Raw genomic sequence first — 22,065 nt, 5'->3', positions numbered from 1 at the left:
GCACCGGTGGCAATACCTACAACATGCTGACATGAGAAAAGCTACCTACAACATGCTGACATGAGAAAAGCTTCCAACCGATTTCTCATACCCAAACAGCAGTTGACCGGCATTGCCTGGTGAAAATTTGTTGTGATTCCTCATGTTAGGAGGAGAAATGCGTACCATCACGTTTCCGACTTTCATAAAGTTCAGATTGTAGCCTATCGTGATTGCGGTTTATCGTATTGCGACATTGCTGCTTGCGTCAGTCAAGATCCAATGACCGTTAGCAGAATATGGAATCGGTGGGTTCAGGAGGGTAATACGGAATGCCATGCTGGATCCCAACAGCCTCCTATCACTAGCAGTCGAGATGACAGGCATCATATCCGCATGTCTGTAATGGATCGTGCAGCCACATCTCAATCCCTGAGTCAACAGATGGGGACGTTTGCAAAACAACAACCATCTGCACGAACAGTTCGACGACGTTTGCAGCAGCATGGACTATCAGCTCGGAGACCATGGCTGCAGTTACCCTTGATGCTGCATCACAGACAGGAGTGCCTGCGATGGTGTACACAGCGACTAACCTGGGTGCACGAATGGAAAAACGACATTTTTCCAGATGAATCCAGGATCTGTTTACTGCATCATGATGGCCGCATCCGTGCTTGGCGACATCATGGTGAATGCCCATTTATAAGCGTGTATTCGTTATCACCATACTGGCGTGTCACCCAGTGTGATGGTATGGGGTGCCATTGGTTACACGTCTCGGTCATGTCTTGTTCGCATTGCATTGACATCACTCTGAACAGTGGACATTACATTTCAGATGTGTTGTGACCCGTGGCTCTACCCTTCATTCGATCCCTGCGAAACCCCACATTTCAGCAGGATAATGCATGACCGCATGTTGCAGGTCCTGTATGCGCCTTTCTGAATACATAAAATGTTCCACTGCTGCCCTGGCCAGCACATTCTCCAGATCTCTCACCAATTGAAAACGTCTGGTCAATGGTGGCCAAACAACTGGCTCATCACAATACGCCAGTCACTACTGTTGATGAACTGTGGTATCATGTTGAAGCTGCATGGGCAGCTGGACTTGTACACGCCATCCAAGCTCTGTTTGACTCAATTCCCAGGCATATCGAGGCCATTATTACGGCCAGAGGTGGCTGTTCTGGGTACTGATTTCTCAGGATCTATGTACCCAAATTGCGTGAAAATGTAATCAGATGTCAATTCTAGTATAAAATATTTGTCCAATGAATGCCCGTTTATCATCTGCATTTCTTCTTGGTGTAGCAATTTTAGTGGCCAGTAGTGTAGCTGTAAAAGGCTGCTAGCAAAAATCTCAATAAGTTTTTCACCATTATTTTAGTTCAATTTTTTACACAATACTCTAACAAATGTTTGGAGAGTTATGTGCTACAAAGGTTTTTATTATTTATTTTATATAATAACTGCAAAGGGCATTAGTAAGTAATGCAACACTTTTTTCCTTAAATTGGATTGGTTTTATTCAGGATTCCTATACACCATATTATTCCCCACTGTTTTGGCTACAAAACCCTGTTTTTGAACATAAGCTCCATTCAGTGCAATGGCCTTATGTCATGTTACTGGAAGGACTTGCATACTCACATTGTACCACTCTATTGGTCAACATGAGAGCCACTGTCTTGCTGCATCAATAAGGTCATCCACATACTGCTTCCCACAGTGTGTGTCCTTCATTGGGCCAAACAGATTGAAGTCAGAGGATGCAGAATCTGGGCTGCAGGGTGTATGAGGAAGGACAGTCCAATGAAGTTTTGTGAGTTCCTCTTCGGTGCACAGATTTGTGTGGGACCTTGCATTGTGCTGGAGAAGTAGTAGTTCATTTGCTTTTATGTTGATCACCTCAAATAAGAGTGTCTACACATTCCAACACTGCACAAGTCACAGCTGTGTGAGGCCAGCCGGTACCTGGGAGATCAGACAGTGATGATCAAAGACACCTCGTCCAATGATTCACTGTGCTTTTCTCACTGCCAGGTCTCCATAGACATCCTGCAAGTGCCTGTGAGTATCTCTGATTCTTTGGTTTCCCACCAAAAGAAGCTCAATGACAGCTCTTTGCTTGGGAACACCTCAATTACAGATGACATCTTGAAGGCTATATATAATGCTGCCATCTATCAGAACTTAATAAAGCCTTAGTGGCTCAAGCAGTAATATTCCACAATGTGCCATGACAAATTCTATATATTTTCAACTGAAATTGGCTCAGAAAAAAGTATTGCATTACTTATTGAGTGCCCCACGTATATAAAGGGACAAGGTCGCTAGCAAAAATCTCGAAAAGTTATTGACCGATTTATTTCAAATTGTAACGTGGCACTCTACTGAACATTAAGACAGACATAGGCAATATATTTTTTAAATATATATGTAAAGTGGAAACATTGCTGCAAAAATTCCTGAAAAGGTCTTGACCAGTTTACTTTGAACTTTTACATGATACTGTAATAGACTTTCAGAAGCAAGAAAGCTGCATATTTTTTAAATGATATATGGGTTTCCTGTAAAAACTGACTCTGATAAAAAAAAATCCTGTGCTGTGGTCTGCTGTGAAAATGTGCAGTTTTGTTTTATTACTCAACGTCAAATTGTTTTTCTCATATATAGTCTTTCTCATTATATGCATGGTGGAGAAAAATTGTGTCATGAAATTTTAATCCTGGATAGCTGATGGCAGTAGGAACAATAATTACTAATGTTGTATAGGTCAACAATGCACAATTTGTAAACTTACTCAATGATAAAATGAATGTGTATTATCTGAGATAAAGCACTGTTTAATTAAACAATAATAAAATAAATTTTCATTACATCAATCTGTTGCCACAGACAATTGTCACCCCACAATAATGGCCCACTCGAGGCGTTAAACTGCACAGCTGCATTAGATCTCTGCCAACTGCTTATCCAATTACTAATTATCTCATAGACAACTGCCTCATTATGGGATTATGCTGCTAGCTCATAATGCCTGTCATTTTCTTGGACAGATCGTAATTTTTTCCCCACCTAGTTCGCTGTTTATTGTATGTTACTGCTGTTCACTTGGGCATATGACAACACACCTCATCTCTGTGTTAGCTGAAGCAATAATGAAGGAATAGGTATGGGCTCACAGTTGTAAAACAACAGTGGAACAGTACAAGACAATGTTATTTGCAGTTGGCACTCTTTATACATAGGCACAGCTGCTCAAGAGTTAAAGTGGACGGGTAAATATCACCCATTAGAAACTTCTCCTCAACATTACGAAATACTTCATATACTTGTCTCCCAGCAGCACTGCTTTCCCAGGCTCCTTGTCACTCTGTTAATAACTTATTCATTATTTCTAACTTGCCGTGTATATTCCTGTGCAATCACGTTAACTGTCTTTCTGTCTCTTTTGCTTAGTCATTGCACTGCACCTCTGTAGCATACCATTAATCCAATGGCCGGTCCCAATATCCATTGACCATATCCTAATAGATAAGAAGAGCATCTCTCAGCGTCAGTCGATATGCTCCAGTTAATCTTTGAGGTATACTTCTTTGTGCTCTTCATGTTACGTGGCCCATTGTTGTTGCCCTTCAAATGTGAGTGCATGTGCCTGCTCCATATCCTGTGATCCCTGGTAATATATATTAATGATCTATTCTTATTAGTTGCAAAGAGATTCTAAATTTAATTTGTGCTGTATCAACAATCTTTTGCATAATTGTAGCTGCTTTATTACTGATTTGTTTTTCACGTGGTAAAAAATTTTACCTTTCATCAAGAATGGTTCCTAGATACACACTGGTAACTACTCTATGTATTGATTAATTACTACTTTTTATTGTAGGCTTTCTTGTGACTGATAAGTGTCCTTTTAACAATACGTGAATTCTTTTATGCATCGCCTCTTTTCATTTATTTAGCTAACACCAATCACAAGAACTTTGCATTGAATTTGTTCCTCTTTTCTAAATTTGTGTCACAGATGTCCAGTAAGGGTTCTCACCCTATATCCCAGACTATTGAACTAAGTACTGAGACTTGCGGACAACCTTTAGCAAAGGCCTTCTGTATGCTTTTGACTGGGCACATAAGTCTCACATACCGCTCCCTGTTAGTAATTCCTTGGAGTGTCATACAGGGTGGTAGGTCATCCCAATTCCCACAGTTGTGTGAATGAGGCTGTCTGCCACAGGTTGTCCAAACACATTTGTGATGTTGACCATTATTTTCATTGCATGCACTTCATTTGAGACCTGAAGGAAGCTAATTGCTTGGTTTATGGAATCTTTGGTCGAACACCCTTTTCTGAATCTCTATTGATCATGGTTTGTACCCCTTAACTGTCTTAGTTCTGTGAGCCTCTTCCATTAAAGGCGCTTATATATTTTTGTCAAGTTCTTTATAGGGCAACTCAGATCTTTGTTTCCACTTTTTTAGGAATTATAACTTCAGCTGTTACCTATGATTCTGGAATTCATCCATGCTGCAAGCAATTGTTGTTTATACTAGTCAGTTATTGTGTTACCTTATCTTCCAAGCATGAAATGCCTCAACTGATAAACCATCCTGTCCAGAGATTTTCTTCTTTTCAACTGTCTGATAACTTCTCTTGTTTCATCCAGAGCAAATGAAATAACTGCAGTATAGTTATTGTACTTGTCACTTGTCTTTTTATTATTATTATTATTAGTATTATTATTATTATTATCTTCATCCTGTACTCTCTTGTTTGGTAATAACACTTGTGTCAACAGTTCAGCAGACTATGGCCAGGCTCTGGTACATTGCTTCACTATCTCCATTCAGAGTTGACAGCAGTGTCGGCACCCTTCTTTTGATTGTCATTATATTATTGGAGATCTAAGGCCAGCTCATCATTAATGTACTGTTTTCACCAATCATTTCTCTCTCTCTCTCTCTCTCTCTCTCTCTCTGTGTGTGTGTGTGTGTGTGTGTGTGTGTGTGTGTGTGTGTGTGTGTGTGTGTGTGTTGCAGGTAAACATTAAACACAGTTTTTTTTTGCCCATTGCTAAATGATGAAAGATGAAACAAAAAGCTGATTGATATAAAATGATCAAAAACGTATAGACAATTTACAGCACTTCACACATGGAAACAACATAACACAATGCTCCTGTTATGTTGCCAAATGACTGACAGTAAGTGTGAAGTTGTGGCAGAACCCGTAGCCATGCCTCCCCATCAAAATCAGCATTTGCTACACGGTTGGCTGAGGTAGACATGGCTGTAAGAGAATGTTTGAAAAATGCTTTGTTGAACATATAGGTTTAAAATTAAAAAGAAAAATATCCTTGCCATCATAAAATTTCACAAACCTTGGACATTTTTTCCATCCCAGACATTACCTCAGACAGCACTAAAAAACCAGGACTGTCTGGGCTGACCCTGGATATATGGTAAGCTTATAGATAACACAGAGTAGGGAGTCTGATAAAAAATGTAACACAAATAAATACTAATGATGATAATTAAACAGCTGTCATTCCATGTAACACTTTCACACTATATCTTTTCTCCTTTTTTCTTTTCTGTAAAAACTTACTCCCAAAGCAACGCAGTGTATATACTAATATCTTACCCTCTTTCTGAGCTCAACTTCTTACTATTTAAAGAGGGATGCCAACTCTGTTTTTCAGGCTAGCAAATGAAAAGTTTCAGTACACAAAATGGTTGTGACATCAGCTGATAGTGTGCGTGTGCAATTGTTGGGAGTGAGAAATGAATAAACAGTGCAGCTTTAGCCTTTTACATTATTAAATAACTTGTCTATAAAACAGTATTGTACACTAGTGGTAGCAATGTTTTAAACAAAGTAGCCTTGTATTTGGAAGGGCAGCACCACCAATCTTCATCTAGCCATCCTAATTTAAGTTTTCCCTAAATTACTTCAGGCAATTGCCAATATGGTTGCAACTATAAAGCCATGGCTGGCTACCAATCCCATCCTTATCATATTAGACCTGTAAGTATGTAAATGTCTGTATATGTGAATTACATTATTTTTCCTGTTATTAAATTGTAGTGCCACAACACCAAAAGATGTATATAACAACAACTACAACTACTATTACTACTACTTGAATTGAATCCTGGCATATCTTTTCACCTTTCCTCACACTCTCAAATACACCTCGTCCTATTCAGACTGTGTCATGCGCATTGGTCAAATTCTTCTGTAATGTCTGCACATAGTTGATGAGTTGGACATACACCAATGCCTTCTACTTCCTTTTTTGCCTGCTATGGCTTGCATACAACTTAAGACCAATGGTGTTTTTTTCTTCCGTTCTTGCCAGTATGTCTTCATTTTCTCACCAACTGCTCGTCTCTGCTCATCTGTCCACACTCTCTTGGGTCGAGGTTTTGGCTCATCTTCATAGTTTGTGTTTTCTATGAATAGCCTGAAGTGATTCCTGTCATGTATTATTTCTTCTGTAACACCTATTTTGTTGGCATCTTTCTTTACTTCTTCTATCCATCCTACAGTTTTTCTCAGCTTACTAACATAATTAAAAATTTTCTTTGTAATCTGTTTTTCTTCCATTCTTTTTAAATGCCCATAAAATGTTAGCCATCTATCCTCATTGTATCTGTGATCTTTTCTATATTTTTGTATAAGTCTTCATTTCTCCTTTTAATACACCTATTTTCCTTGTTTTTCTCATGACCTAGAATTTTTCTTAATATTTCTCTCTCTCTTTTTTCTAGTTCTCTTAATTCATCTTTCTTATTCAATGTTAGGCACTGTGATCCATATGTTGCTTGTGTCCTAATAACTGAATTATAATGTCTAATCTTCATATGTATGGATATTCATTTCTTATTGTAGTAGTTTTGTGTTAAGTTATATGCAAATGTTGTGTTATCCAGTCCATTGGCTTGGATCTTTTCCCCCAGGTATTTGAATCTATCAACTCTTTTAATTTTTCCATACTTCATTTCAAGAACTTTTCTGTATTATGTTTGTGTTCTATACACTCGGTTTTTTCCTAGGATATTTTTAGCCCAGTCTCTTCAGTAATTTCATGTAACAGATCAAGCATAACTGTTGCATCTGTTCGGTTTTCAGTTACCAATGCCATATCATCTGCAAAGGCTAAACATTTCACTCCAAATTTGTTCTTTCCTTGGCCTATGCTTATACCCTTTGTGCCTCCATTTTTTAATGTGCTTTCCCATGTTTTTACTATTTTATCTAAAACCAAGTTAAAGAGAATTGGGGACAGTCCATCTCCTTGTTGAACTCCTGTTTTGATTTTGAATGGTTCATAAATTTCGCCTTGAAACTTAATTCTTGATGTTGTATCTGTGAGCGTTTGTTCAACAAGTCTTCTGGAGTTTTCATCTATCCCTGATTCATAAAGTATCTGGAACAGTGTTTGTCTGTCAACTGAGTTGTAGGCCTTCTTGAAGTCCATGAAAATAACTACTGTATTTTTATTTTGTATAGCTCTCACTCTCAAAATTGTTTTTAAATTAAGAATTTGTTCTGCAGATGATCTACCTTTTCTAAATCCTTCTTGATAATCTCCTATATTAGGCCCTTGCTTGTTCCTCTATTCTATTTAAAAGTGCTTTAGAAAGTATTTTGTATGTCACTGTTAACAATGATATGCCCCTTTAGTTGTTGGTCCCCTGTAATTGTTGGTGTCTGTTTTATCTCTCTTTTTTATGGAGAGGATGGATCAATGCTTGTTTCTAGTCATTGGGTGTGATTCTTTTTGTCCAAATGTCTTTAATTACTTTGTGAATTTTGTGCCATGTGGATAAGCCCCCTAGTTTCCACATTTCTGCTACCATCCCATCCTCTCCTGATGCTTTGTTATTCTTCAATGCTTTGATAACCTTTTCTATTTCTTCTAGGTGGTTCCGATGGTGGATTTTCATGTTGTGGTTTTTGAAACTGTAATCTGTCATTAGGCTCTTAACAATTTAATAGATTTTCAAAGTATTTAGCTAAAATTTGGCAGTTCTCTTTATTGCTTAAAACCATGTTTCCATTTTTATCTTTAAAATGTAAACTTGGTGACTGGAAGCCCTTGAAAACTTCTCTGAAAGTCTTATAGAAGTCTCTAGTTGTGTTTCTTTAAAAGTCTGAATCCATTTCTTCTAATCTGTCTTTGTCATACTTTATTTTTACTGATCTGATGATTTTTACTTTTTTCCTTTCTTCTTTAAACTATTCCCAGTATTCATGTTTCTTATTACTGTTCTATTTTTTCCATGCCTTTAGTCAATTATCAATTGCTTCATCACACAGCTCATTCCACCATCTGGGTCTTGGTATTCTTTGTGGTTGTCCCATTTCTTTAACTGACTCTAGCATTGTTTCTTTAATTTCTTCCCAAACATCCTTTTTTATTTTTATTTATTTATTTAGTATATCACAGAATTTGTCCTGAATTTGCATGAGAAATTTAGTGTATACTCTTGGAAATCTTCTTGGTTTTGGTTTAGGTTTGTTCAGTTGGAACATGGTCTTTATTTCAGTCAGATAATGGTCTGAGTCTATGTTTAGGCCCTTCCTCACTCTGACTTCCAAGATTTCCTTGTAGTTGCGAGTCGTTATTGCCACATGGTCTAATTGATATTCACCTTGATTTGGATTAGGTGATACCCACATTTTTTTCTTTCTTGCAAGTTTCCTGAAAAATGTCGACATTAGTTTTAGATTAAATTGTTTACAAAAATCTATGAGTCTTTCCCCATTTCTGTTGGTTCTTACATGTGCTGGATAATCTCCAACTACTGATTTAAATTTTATTTCTTTGCCAACTTGTGCATTAAAGTCACCGACTAAAATTTCTATATGTTCTTTTGGTAATATGGATGTTTTGTGTTCTAGCATTTCCCAAAAATCTTCCACTTTGGCAACATTTGTTCTGTTATGTTGGTTGATACATGCATAAGCATTTATAATAGTGTAATGTTTATTGCCTGACTTGAACATCAGAAATGAAATTCGTTCTGATGGAGAGCTAAATTAGTTATTGATTCTCTAAGTTGCTGTTTAATGATAAATGATGTCCCTAATATAGTCGTATTATTGGAATATTTAATGACTGGTTTTCCTTTGTAGATCCTGTATCCACCTGACTCAAATGCATTTTCATCCAGATACCTTGTTTCTTGAAATGCTAATATAACTATGTTGTGTTGATTGAGAGTGTCTGTTAGGTGTTTTAGTTTTCCAACTTTCATAAGTGTGTTGATGTTCAGAGTCCTCAGTAGGTGTTTTTTCTTGGGTCTTATCTTTGAAGTAGTACTGGGAAGCTCCAACTCTTCTTTACATGATGTTCTAGGCTCTCCAGAATCGAAAGGCCTAGTTGCACCACCATGAATAGCGATGGAAGATTGGTTACTTCCTGGAGTAGTTTTCCTTTTGAAATTCACCATCATGTCGTAGGTTAAAGTTAAGTTTGGGGAAAGATAGATGAACCTTTCCATGATAAAAATTCAAGCATTTAGCTTTGAATTATAAGTGAGGCCGCCACTAACATGTGGGACAGACGCCTTTTGTAGCCGCCCACTGTGGGAACAGACTCTACAGTCTGGTGCTTTTATACAAAAGCCTGCCTCTTCCGCCAGTTCTGCCATTCTGATTATCTTCATCACCACCTTCACTGGCATTGAGGTCTTCACCATTTCCCTGGCAAGGGACCCTCATGAGGTACCATCACGTGGGCCAGGTGAACAAAGGTTTTTTAATGAGGTGTTACTCCTCCCCTCCTCCTTTTTCAACCAGGCTTGGGACCGGCTTTGGCAGAGTTACACCAATGCCTTTAAATGTCCCCATAACCAGAAATATGATGGATCCAGTTCCATTGAATGAGAGGCCATTCTAAAAGGCTTCCATGATCAATCCATCACCCGTGTAACATCGTGGTGAGGTACTGTCATACAACCTGTAGAAAATGGGGTGATGCCCCATCGTGCGCAAATCATTGTCTTCCTGCAAGGGTAATGTCCGCCAATAGCACTGGTAATCCATTACTCAGAAATCAGTGGTACAGAGCACCTGTTAATCTGTTTGGTAAAGTGTATGGACCTATGAATCTATCACTGACAACGCATACCCTACACTGATGATAAAGTGATCTTCAAAGATTTCTATCTGCTCACGTTTGTATTGTGGTAATTTACTAGGCCCTCTCTTGTGAATCCAGCCTTGTGTGCAAATAAAATGCTACACATTATTCATCACAATTAGTCCTAAACAAAAACATATTTCAACAGGTATTGATTTCCACACATGTAATTATAGCAATATTTCTACTAGTTTTAACTGACAGCACTTCCTGTAGGAATATGTGACACTTTTTTTAAAGCACCTTGTTTCTAAACATCATATAGTCTGAGTTTGGACTGGGTAGTATCTGTAGAAAACCTTTCATTTTCTCCAGTTCCAATCCTAATATATTCACTTTAGCAGCTTACCATTCATATCCAAGTCCCCATCCCCTGTTGTGCTTCACATGGTACTATGTTGTATTGTTGCAATTTGATCATGGTTACAAGTTTCATTGGAATTTCATGTTAAGTTACAATTGTCCTCAGCTTTTATATCTTCTTGTCAGTTAGGTGTCTGACAGCTTACACCCCTACACAAGCCCTTCAGAATTAGGAAACATTCTGTTTCCGGCATATTTTGTTTCTGAACTGAGTCAGTTTCTTAATGCCATGCCATCTTCATCTCCCATGGGGTTTTTCTCAAATACTTTTAACCATTAGGTGGAGTTTTTTTTTGTTATTTTTTTCTTTCTTCTAGTGTACTTTTTCGTCAAACTGATTGTTATATAGTTAACTTTCTTCCTCTATGTCACATACCTTATCCAGTCCCTTTGTTTTCTTGACCTACGTTCTGTTCCTATGTGAATCTCATTTACATCTTGTAACCTATCAGTTTAACATTTTGGTTCATATTCTGACTTTATATGGCATATGCCCAGTAAGAAGTATATTATCTCTCTCACTGTTACATAGTCCCTATGTAACAATGCCCAAAAGGTCTCTCAGTCTTTTCTTGGTGTGTGGCACAGTTTACCTCTCTTCTTACACAGAATGTACACTACAAGTACAAACTTCTTACAACCCACATTTTTTGTGCCCCCTGCTCTCCACAGTGTGAGCATATTCATGTGTTTCTTTAAAGTGTTTAGCTGTGTGTCTGTAATCTCTGAATGGATCTGAAGCTTATACATTCTCTCTACGGGTAGCAGAGTTGATCTCTACCATGTGATGTGATGCTGGCTCCTCTTTGGTTCCTGTGTAGAATTTGGCTTTAATCTGCTGGTCAAAACATTATCTTTTTCAATCATTTTCTAATTTTAATAAATTTTGTTAATTCTCTTGTATACAGGGGATTGCAGGAACAGATGTTGCCAAGGAAGCCTCTGATATCATTCTGACAGACGACAACTTCAGAAGCATTGTGAAGGCCGTAATGTGGGGGCGGAACGTTTACGACAGCATTTCCAAGTTCCTGCAGTTCCAGCTCACTATAAACATTGTTGCTGTCGTTCTGGCCTTCACTGGTGCCTGCGTCATTCAAGCAAGCCCTCTCAAGGTGAAAACATCACACACAAGTCTTTTACAGCTTTCAGATACTGAATCTTCAAACTGTAACTGCATAGGTTTTGGCAGCCTGAGACAGTTAATATAAAACCGTCTGTATGCAGAGCCACTTCTTGTTATAAAATAACTGTTACTAGATAGGTAAAACTTACAAAGGGAGGATAGTATGACAACATGGAAACTTCTATTTTCCAAAATACAACTCTGTAAATAATGCATGTGTTAACATACTTTATCTGAACAAAAGTATCTGAACAAACCTATGTAATCATTTTAATTGAATCAACTGTGGGTTCTTGATGAAACATTGTATATTAACTAAACAAACACTGTTTTTTGCCTTGTTTCACAATTTTATTATTAATGTTATTGCACAACCTAGGTTTCAGGTTATAAGCCCATTTTCAAGTATATTACTGACTCCCAAAGGTGATAATGCAAAGATAAACATGATGATAAGGTAAAGATATAATCTCAAATTCTTACAATGTTGATTCATAGCTTAATGTACAATTATGTCAATGACCAACCTTTAAAAAATTACACACATTATTACACATTCAGCAATTACACTACAATGACCAGACTGAAGTTATGCCTTAGCCAAGAGCTCTTTAACTATGATGGACTGGGGCCCAAAGTTTTGCTTCTATCCTAGGGTTGTGATCTCATCTAAAAGAGGTAAATATTTGAATTGGGTTGCTTATTTAATAATAGGTGTGAGGATACACATATTTCTAAAATTTCTAATTGGTTGAGTTTGGCCCCCTTTTCATCTGTGTGTAGGACTTGAACATCTGTTGTGTATTTGTGGCTATTGTTCAGGCAATGTTCTGCAAAGGCTGGAATCAGGCGTCTTCTATCTCCAGCTTCTGTAGTGTTCTTTAAGCCTAGCACAGATTGACCTCCCTGTCTGTCCAATGTAGCAAGACTGACACTCACAGCATGTGATTTTATAAACCCCACTTTTTGTGATAGCTGGTTGTTTGTCTTTTGCATTGAACAAGAAACTACCTATTGTCCCTATTGTCTGAGGGACATAGAAACATGTTTGTGATCTCATCTAAAAGAGGTGAATAACTGAATTGGGTTTGCTCATTTAATAATAGGTGTGGGAATATACACATCTGTCTTTTAATTTCTAAAACATGTTGTTTCTATGTCCCTCAGACAATAGGTAGTTTCTTGTTGAATGTAAAAGACAAAAAACCAGCCATCACAAAAAGTGGGGTTTATAAAATCACATGCTGTGAGTGTCAGTCTTGCTACATTGGACAGACAGGGAGGTCAATCTGTACCAGGCTTAAAGAACACCACAGAAGCTAGAGATTGAAGAGGCCTGATTCCAGCCTTTGCAGAACATTGCCTGAACAATAACCACAAATACACAATAGATGTACATTTCCTACACACAGATGGAAAGGGGGCCAAACTCGACCAATTAGAAATTTTAGAAATTAAAAGACAGATGTGTGTATCCCCACACCTATTATTAAATGAGCAAACCCAATTCAGTTATTCACCTCTTTTAGATGAGATCACAACCCCAGGATTGAAGCAAAACTTTGGGCTCCAGTCCATCGTAGTTAAAAAGCTCTTGGCTGAGGCATAACTTTAGTCTAGTCATTGTAGTGTAATTGCTGAATGTGTTAGAATGTATGTAATTTGCTAAAGATTGGTCATTGACATAATTGTACATTAAGCTATGGATTGATACCTTAAGAAGTTGAGATTATATCTTTCACTTGTCATCATGATTATCTGTGCATTATCATCTTTGGGAATCAGTAATGTAATTGAAAATGGGCTTATAACCCAAAATCTATGATGTGCAATAACATTAATAATAAAATTGTGAAACAAGGCCAAAAACAGTGTTTGTTTAGTTAATCCTATGCAGTGTGGCACTGACCATTAGACCTTGTGACATCAGTCAGTAATGTCAGTCGAGAAGTGGTAACAGCAGACTAGGTCAGTGAGGATAGTTCAGTGACTTCAAATGTGGACATTACTGGATGTTACATGAGTATCAGATTCATCAGGGATATATCGACACTTCTGAAGTTGCCCATGTCACTGTTGATGATGTCATTGTAAAGTGTAAATGTGAAGGAACAACCACAGCTGAATCAAGACCAGATGGACCTTGTGTACAGGCAGATGGAGACTGTCGAACATTGCGGAGTGTTATCATAGAAAATCACATGAAATCTGTAGAAAGAATCATTTGTGAGCTCCAAAGTGCTACGAGTAGTTCGTCTAGCACAATGACTGTATGTAGATAGTTAAAAACAACGGAGTACAGAGGTCAAGCAGCTTCTCATAATTCACACATTTCTGTAATCGGTGCTAAGCTATGCTTGAGATGGAGTGAAGAGGAGTGCCACAAGACAGTAACTGGTGGAAACAATTAATTGTGATGAATTGTGCTACACCCTGTGGCAATCTGATGGAAGGGTTTGGGTTTGAGAGAAGTTCCATGCGGCTTTTCACAGATGATACTGTAGTATACAGAGAAGTTGCAGCATTAGAAAATTGCAGTGAAATGCAGGAAGATATGCAGTGGATAGGCACTTGGTGCAGGGAGTGGCAACTGACCCTTAATGTAGACAAATGTAATGTATTGTGAATACATAGAAAGAAGAATCCTTTACTCTATGATTATATGACAGCGGAAGAAACACTGGTAGCAGTTACTTCTGTAAAATATCTGGGAGTATGCATATGGAATGATTTGAAGTGGAATGATCATATAAAATTAATTGTTGGTAAGGCGGGTGCGAGTTTGAGATTCATTGGGAGAGTCCTCAGAAAATGTAGTCCATCAACAAAGGAGGTGGCTTACAAAACACTCATTCGACCTATACTTGAGTGTTGGTCATCACTGTGGGATTCATACCGGGTCGAGTTGACGGAGGAGGTAGAGAAGATCCAAAGAAGAGCGGCGCGTTTTGTCACAGGGTTATTTGGTAAGCGTGATAGCATTACGGAGATGTTTAGCAAATTCAAGTGGCAGACTCTGCAAGAGAGATGCTCAGCACCACGGTGTAGCTTGCTGTCCAGGTTTCGAGAGGGTGCGTTTCTGGATGAGGTATCGAATATATTGCTTCCCCGTACTTATACCTCCCGAGGAGATCACGAATGTAAAATTAGAGAGTTTCGAGCGCGCACGTAGGCTTTCCAACAGTCGTTCTTCCCGCGAACCGTACGCGACTGGAACAGGAAAGGGAGGTGATGACAGTGGCACATAAAGTGCCCTCCGCCACACACCGTTGGGTGGCTTGCAGAGTATAAATGTAGATGTAGATGTAGACTACAGAATGTTGTTTGCCATCATGTGTAGTGTTAACAGTGATGTATAGAAGAGGTGGTGTTAAGGTTTGGGGGTAGTTTTTGTGGTTAGGGTGTGATCCTGTTATTATGCTTAAGAAAATGCTAAATATGAAATATATGAACAAATTTTATGGTATAGTGTACTGCATACAGTAAAGGAACAATTTGGAGATAATGACTGTTTTCATCAGCTCAACATTGCACCCTGTAATAAAACAGAATCTGTGGGGCAGTGGTTTGTGGACAGCAACATTCCTGAAATGTAATGACCTGCCCAGAGTCCCAATCTGAACCAAATGGAACACTTTTTGGATTTATTAGAACAGTGACTTCAATCCAGACCCCAACATTCACACCACTGCCATCTCTGGTTTCAGCTCTTGAGGAATAATGGGCTGCCATCACTCAACAGACATTCAGATGCCCCACAAAGTATCCCCAGCAGAGTCAAAGCCATTATAAAGACAAAATGTGGATACACCCCATATTAATGTCCAATAATGTGTGTCCAGATACATTTTCTGCTTGTGTCTGTGTATGTGCGGATGGATATGTGTGTGTGTGCGAGTGTATACCTGTCCTTTTTTCCCCCTAAGGTAAGTCTTTCCGCTCCCGGGATTGGAATGACTCCTTACCCTCTCCCTTAAAACCCACATCCTTTCGTCTTTCCCTCTCCTTCCCTCTTTCCTGATGAAGCAACCGTTGGTTGTGAAAGCTTGAATTTTGTGTGTATGTTTGTGTTTGTTTGTGTGTTTATCGACCTGCCAGCATTTTTGTTTGATGTATATTAAGTTTTTCTTCTCTTGCCGTACATATAAAAGGTCATTCAGTTACAAAATTCTAATAGCATTTATAATAAAAAATATATACAGATTTATGTATCATTTTATGTGTTGTTTTAAAGCCCGAGTGTGCCATACTGCTACAAAAAATGTGGCCAGAGTCAAACATGAAATTTAATCCAGTCTCACAGTGTACATCTTCAATGAGAGGATAGCTGGCATGTAAGCTGTAAGGGGGTAGACTAAATACAGTACTGGCTCTCTGTCATGCTGTGGGTACCTTTATCCTAGTCTAGAGACCACAGGATAAATAAATAAATAAACCACATGCTGTGGCATGGTGAGAGAGGGCATATCTCCAGCCCGTCAGTTTGTGGTCCCTGCCTTCTGTGCATATGTGATGCCGCCAGTTGTAAGAGGGACTAAATAGTCTTCTCATCATCTGCGTCACTGCCTGCAGCAGTGATAGTATAGACTAAACATTCCATATTACATGTGTCCAATTTTTCTAGTGTACTGGTGTACAATTGATAGAAAGTAACCTTAACAGATACAGAATGTGTTACGCAAAGGTAAAGGATTAAGTCTCGATTTGATTCTCATATATTCCACCTTCACCTTCTTTGTAAATGTACAAGAACATACTGTACAGCAATGCCTCCAAACTTTTTATGTAAAAACTCAAAACTTTTTGGATAAAACAAACGTTATTAACATTCATCTTTATCCTTCATGTCTACATATTTGCAGCCCTCGGCTACTAGAGGGCACTGAATTGAAGCATGTAACATTGTGGTGTGTTATATAACTGTGCCTGTGCGTGTGAGAAACAGTGTACAGTAATCACGTTTCAAATTCAAAGACTTCTCCCAAAGAAAGCAGGTGTTGACAGATGTGAAAATTACCGAACTATCAGTTTAATAAGTCACAGCTGCAAAATACTAATGCAAATTCTTTACAGACAAATGGAAAAACTGGTAGAAGCGGACCTCGGGGAACATCAGTTTGGATTCCGTAGAAATGTTGGAACACGTGAGGCATTACTGACCTTACGACTTATCTTAGAAGAAAGATTAAGAAAAGGCAAACCTACGTTTCTAGCATTTGTAGACTTAGAGAAAGCTTTTGACAATGTTCACTGGAATACTCTCTTTCACATTCTAAAGGTGGCAGGGGTAAAATACAGGGAGCGAAAGGCTATTTACAATTTGTACAGAAACCAGATGGCAGTTATAAGAGTTGAGGGGTATGAAAGGGAAGCAGTGGTTGGGAAAGGAGTGAGTCAGGGTTGTAACCTCTCCCCGATGTTATTCAATCTGTATATAGAGCAAGCAGTAAAGGAAACAAAAGAAAAATTTGGAGTAGGTATTAAAATTCATGGAGAAGAAGTAAACACTTTGAGGTTCGCCGATGACATTGTAATTCTGTCAGAGACAGCAAAGGACTTGGAAGAGCAGTTGAACGGAATGGACAGTGTCTGAAAGGAGGATATTAGATGAACATCAACAAAAGCAAAACGAGGATAATGGAATGTAGTCAAAATAAATCGGGTGATGCTGAGGGAATTAGATTAGGAAATGAGACACTTAAAGTAGTAAAGGAGTTTTGCTATTTAGGGAGTAAATTAACTGATGATGGTCAAAGTAGAGAGTATATAAAATGTAGACTGGCAATGGCAAGGAAATAGTTTCTGAAGAAGAGAAATTTGTTAACATCAAGTATAGATTTAAGTGTCAGGAAGTCGTTTCTGAAAGTATTTGTATGGAGTGTAGCCATGTATAGAAGTGAAACATGGACGATAACTAGTATGGACAAGAAGAGAATAGAAGCTTTTGAAATGTGGTGCTACAGAAGAATGCTGAAGATAAGGTGGGTAGATCACGTAAATAATGAGGAGGTATTGAATAGGATTGGGGAGAAGAGAAGTTTGTGGCACAACTTGACCAGAAGAAGGGATCGGTTGGTAGGACATGTTTTGAGGCATCAAGGGATCACAAGTTTAGCATTGGAGGGCAGCTTGGAGGGTAAAAATCATAGAGGGAGACCAAGAAATGAATACACTAAGCAGATTCAGAAGGATGTAGGTTGCAGTAGGAGATGGGAGATGAAGAAGCTTGCACAGGATAGAGTAGCATGGAGAGCTGCATCAAACCAGTCTCAGGACTGAAGACCACAACAACAACAACAATCCACACGTGAGGCACTCTTCCCTTCAGCATAACAACAGCAGACCACACACACGACCTGCAACATCTGCAACAATCCGAGGTCTCAGTTCACGTCATCAAACATCCACCGTACAGTACCAACTTGACCCCATCTGACTTTCATCTGTTTCCAGAATGTAACAAACTCCTTCAAGAACTTTGTTTTGATAGTGAAGAAGTTGTGCAAGCAGAGGTGAGGTTGTGTTTCCACCAACAAAGTAAAACATTCTACAGTGATAATATCAACAAACTGGTCCATAATTGGGAGAAATATGTTCATTGCTAGGGTGACTCTGTTCAGAAATAAATATGTAGACATGAAGAATACAAAAGTAGAATATTAATAACATTCCTTTTCTTTAAAAAACTTTAAGAGTTTTCACATAAAAAATTCAGAGGCATTACTTTTCAGCATGCCATTGTTTGGTTTGATACGATAAATGATAAGTTGATTGGCACTATTGTGTTACTACATTGTCATACAAGGCACTGTTATCTAGACTTACTTGGAAATGAGATTTCAGCATTACTGGGTGACATTCCTTTGTCTACTACTATAGCTCTGCTCTTCCATTATGACAGGGCCACAGCACATTCTAGTCATTGGGTGACATGTCATCTAAACCTAAAATTGCCCAGAAGATAGAGCAGCAGAAATGGCCAAGTGACTATTTCATGAAATATGTAACTCAAAAAATTCCTCACCTGAAGTAAGCGCATACTATAAAAAGTACTCCAAAATATTAAGATAAGTAATAAAATCAGCAAAAATAATGCATAATGATGCATTTATAATTCAGCTAATAAATCAAAGGCTGTGTGGAGTGTTATAAAAAATACTCTGAAGAATACAGGCAATCTTGCAAAAATATAACACTATCACATAAAAATAAAAAAGTAACAATCCCCTTAGAAGTAGCCAACACATTTAACTACTTTTTCACATGTGTTGCTGATAATACCTTACAACCAAACTTTAAGAGCACCCATGCAAATGAATATAAAATAAGTGCATGCAGAGGTTCAATGTACATCAGTTCTGTTTCCCAAGATGAAGTAGCTAAAGCAATAAAAGGACTAAAAAATTCCAACTCTGCAGGCATTCATGGTATACCTGCAACAATATTAAAGAAGAGTGCATCAAACCTAATTGAAAAACTCATGCACTTATTTGACTGCTCACTTCAGGCAGGCACTTTCCCTGATGTATTGAAAACATCAAAAGTTATTCCTATATATAAAAAAAGGTAATAAAGATAATGTAAATAATTACAGACCCATCACAATTTCCTCCTGCATCTCTAAAGTATTAGAAAAAGCTATATATGATGAACTTACAAAATTTATAATTAAAAACAGCATCCTATGTAATGAACAACATGAATTCAGAAATTAGAGGTCAACAACAACTGCTATTTTGAGTGCATCAATTCCATCCTAAAGCTGATGGACAAAAAACAGGAATCAATAGGAGCATTTATTGACTTGTCAAAACTTTTGACATGGTGGATCATTAAATTCTGCTATCAGAGCTTGAAAGATATGGTATTCGAGGATTGTCCTTCCTGACTAATTGTAAGCAGACAGTGTGCATCAAGCATACAGATACTGAACTAAAAACTCTAGCTGAACACTTATCTGACTGTTGTTGTTGTTGTTGTTGTGGTCTTCAGTCCAGAGCCTGGTTTGATGCAGATCTCCATGCTACTCTATCCTGTGCAAGATTCTTCATCTCCCAGTACCTACTGCAACCTACATCCTTCTGAATCTGCTTAGTGTATTCATTTCTTGGTCTCCCTCTATGATTTTTACCCTCCACACAGCCCTCCAGTACTAAATTGGTGCTCCCTTGATGCCTCAGAACATGTCCTACCAACCAATCCCTTTTTCTAGTCAAGGTGTGCCACAAATTTCTCTTCTCCCTAATTCTGTTCAGTACCTCCTCATTAGTTATGTGATCTACCCATCTAATCTTCAGCATCCTTCTGTAGCACCACATTTTGAAAGCTTCTATTCTCTTCTTGTCTAAACTATTTATCGTCCATGTTTCACTTCCATACAAGGCAACACTCCATACAAATACTTTCAGAAACGACTTCCTGATACTTAAATCTATACTCAATGTTAACAAATTTCTCTTCTTCAGAAACATTTTTCTTGCCATTGCCAGTCTACATTTAATATCCTCTCTACTTTGGCCATCATCAGTTATTTTTCTTCGCAAATAGCAAAACTCATTTACTACTTTAAGCATCTCATTTCCTAATCTAATACCCTCAGCATCACCCAATTTAATTCAACTTCATTCCATTATCCATGTTTTGCTTGTATCCTACTTTCAAGACACTGTCCATTCCGTTCAACTGCTCTTCCAGGTCCTTTGTTGTCTCTGACAGAATTACAATGTCATCGGCAAACCTCAAAGTTTTATTTCTTCTCCATGGATTTTAATTCTTACTCCAATTTTTTTTCTTTTGTTTCCTTTACTGCTTGCTTAATATAAAGATTGAATAACATAGGGGATAGGCTACAGCCCTGTCTCACCCCCTTCCCAACCACCTTTCATGCCCCTCGACTCTAATAACTGCCATCTGGTTTCTGTGCAAATTGTAAATAGCCGTTCGCTCCCCTGCCACCTTCAGAATTTGAAAGAGAGTATTCCAGTCAACATTGTCAAAAGCTTTCTCTAAGTCTACAAATGCTAGAAATGTTGGTTTGCCTTTCCTTAATCTATTTTCTAAGATAATTTGTAGGGTCAGTATTGCCTCACATGTTCCAACATATCTACGTAATCCAAACTGATCTTCCCTGAGGTCAACTTCTAACAGGTTTTCCATTCGTCTGTAAAGAATTCGTGTTAGTATTTTGCAGCTGTGGCTTATTAAACTGATAGTTCTGTAATTTTCACATCTGTCAACACCTGCTTTCTTTGGGATTGGAATTATTATATTCTTCTTGAAGTCTGAGGGTATTTTGCCTGCCTCATACATCTTGCTCACTAGATGGTAGAGTTTTGTCAGGGCTGGCTCTCCCAAGGCTATCAGTAATTCTAATGGAATGTTGTCTACTCCTGGGGCCTTGTTTTGGCTTACGTCTTTCAGTACTCTGTCAAACTCTTCACACAGTCTCATATCTCCCATTTCATCTTCATCTGCATTATCTTCCATTTCCATAATTTTGTCCTTAAGTACATCAACCTTGTACAAATCCTCTAAATACTCCTTACACCTTTCTGCTTTCCCTTCTTTGCTTAGAACTGACTATAAACAAATTAAATGAGGTGTACCCCAAGGGCCCCTTCTGTTCCTTCTGTACATAAATGATCTAAACTTAAATTTTGATACACATAAAACAATCATATTTGCAGATGACACCACGATTCTACTAAAAGGAGACAGCAATGAACAGTTACAGCAGACAGTAAATGTGGTCAAAAAACAACTTTGCAGCTGGATACAGAATAATCAACTTGTAATAAACAGTAAAAGAACCATTGCACTATAATTCCACAATGTTCCTAACAAGGACATGTTTATCCCCTCAAGCTCTATCAGTTATGAACCAGTTGGTAACAGCGCTGAAACCAAATTCTTAGGACTTCGGCTGCAGAGCAACATCACATGGAATAAGCATACTGAACCTCTCAATGCAGAACTGAGCAAAGCTTATTGCCTCCTTTGCTCACTAAAATCATGCTGTAGTGAGAAAACAGTTGTGAATGCATATCATGCCTACTTTCATTCTTGTCTTAGGCATGTGGTCACCTTCTGGGGAAACTCTAAAACAGTTAATATCACTTTTAAACTACAAAAAAGGACCATTAGAATCTTGTTTGGGTGCAAGCCTAGAGGCTCTTGGAAACCTCTGTTTCAGAAATCTGGTGTTCTTCCATTACCATGTGTATACATTATGGAAACTCTTTTATTCTTTAAAATAAATGTAATAGGTAAGGACTGCACACGGTAAAAAAACTGTGATATACATGATCAGTTTACCAGACAAAATAGAAACTTACATATAACTCAAATCAGCACAGCCCTGTGCCAAAAAGGTACTTTTCACATGGGAGTTAAGTTTTGCAACAAATTTCTTGAAAACATAGAAGCTATTACTGA

At 38.1% G+C, this 22,065-nt stretch overlaps 1 protein-coding gene across 1 annotated transcript in view; it reads left to right on the top strand.

The window, feature by feature from the left end:
* The window catches only part of LOC126108776 (plasma membrane calcium-transporting ATPase 2-like), a 532,870-nt gene that overhangs the window by 398,970 nt on the left and 111,835 nt on the right, over positions 1–22,065 (top strand). The window contains exon 15 of the mRNA XM_049914127.1: positions 11,414–11,620. Coding sequence (XP_049770084.1) covers positions 11,414–11,620 — 207 coding nt within the window. The remainder of the gene's footprint in view (positions 1–11,413; positions 11,621–22,065) is intronic.

The sequence above is a fragment of the Schistocerca cancellata genome, chromosome 11 (assembly GCF_023864275.1).
Source record: "Schistocerca cancellata isolate TAMUIC-IGC-003103 chromosome 11, iqSchCanc2.1, whole genome shotgun sequence".
Classification (NCBI taxonomy): Eukaryota; Metazoa; Arthropoda; class Insecta; order Orthoptera; family Acrididae; genus Schistocerca; species Schistocerca cancellata.
This window is presented reverse-complemented; position numbering and strand designations above follow the sequence as displayed.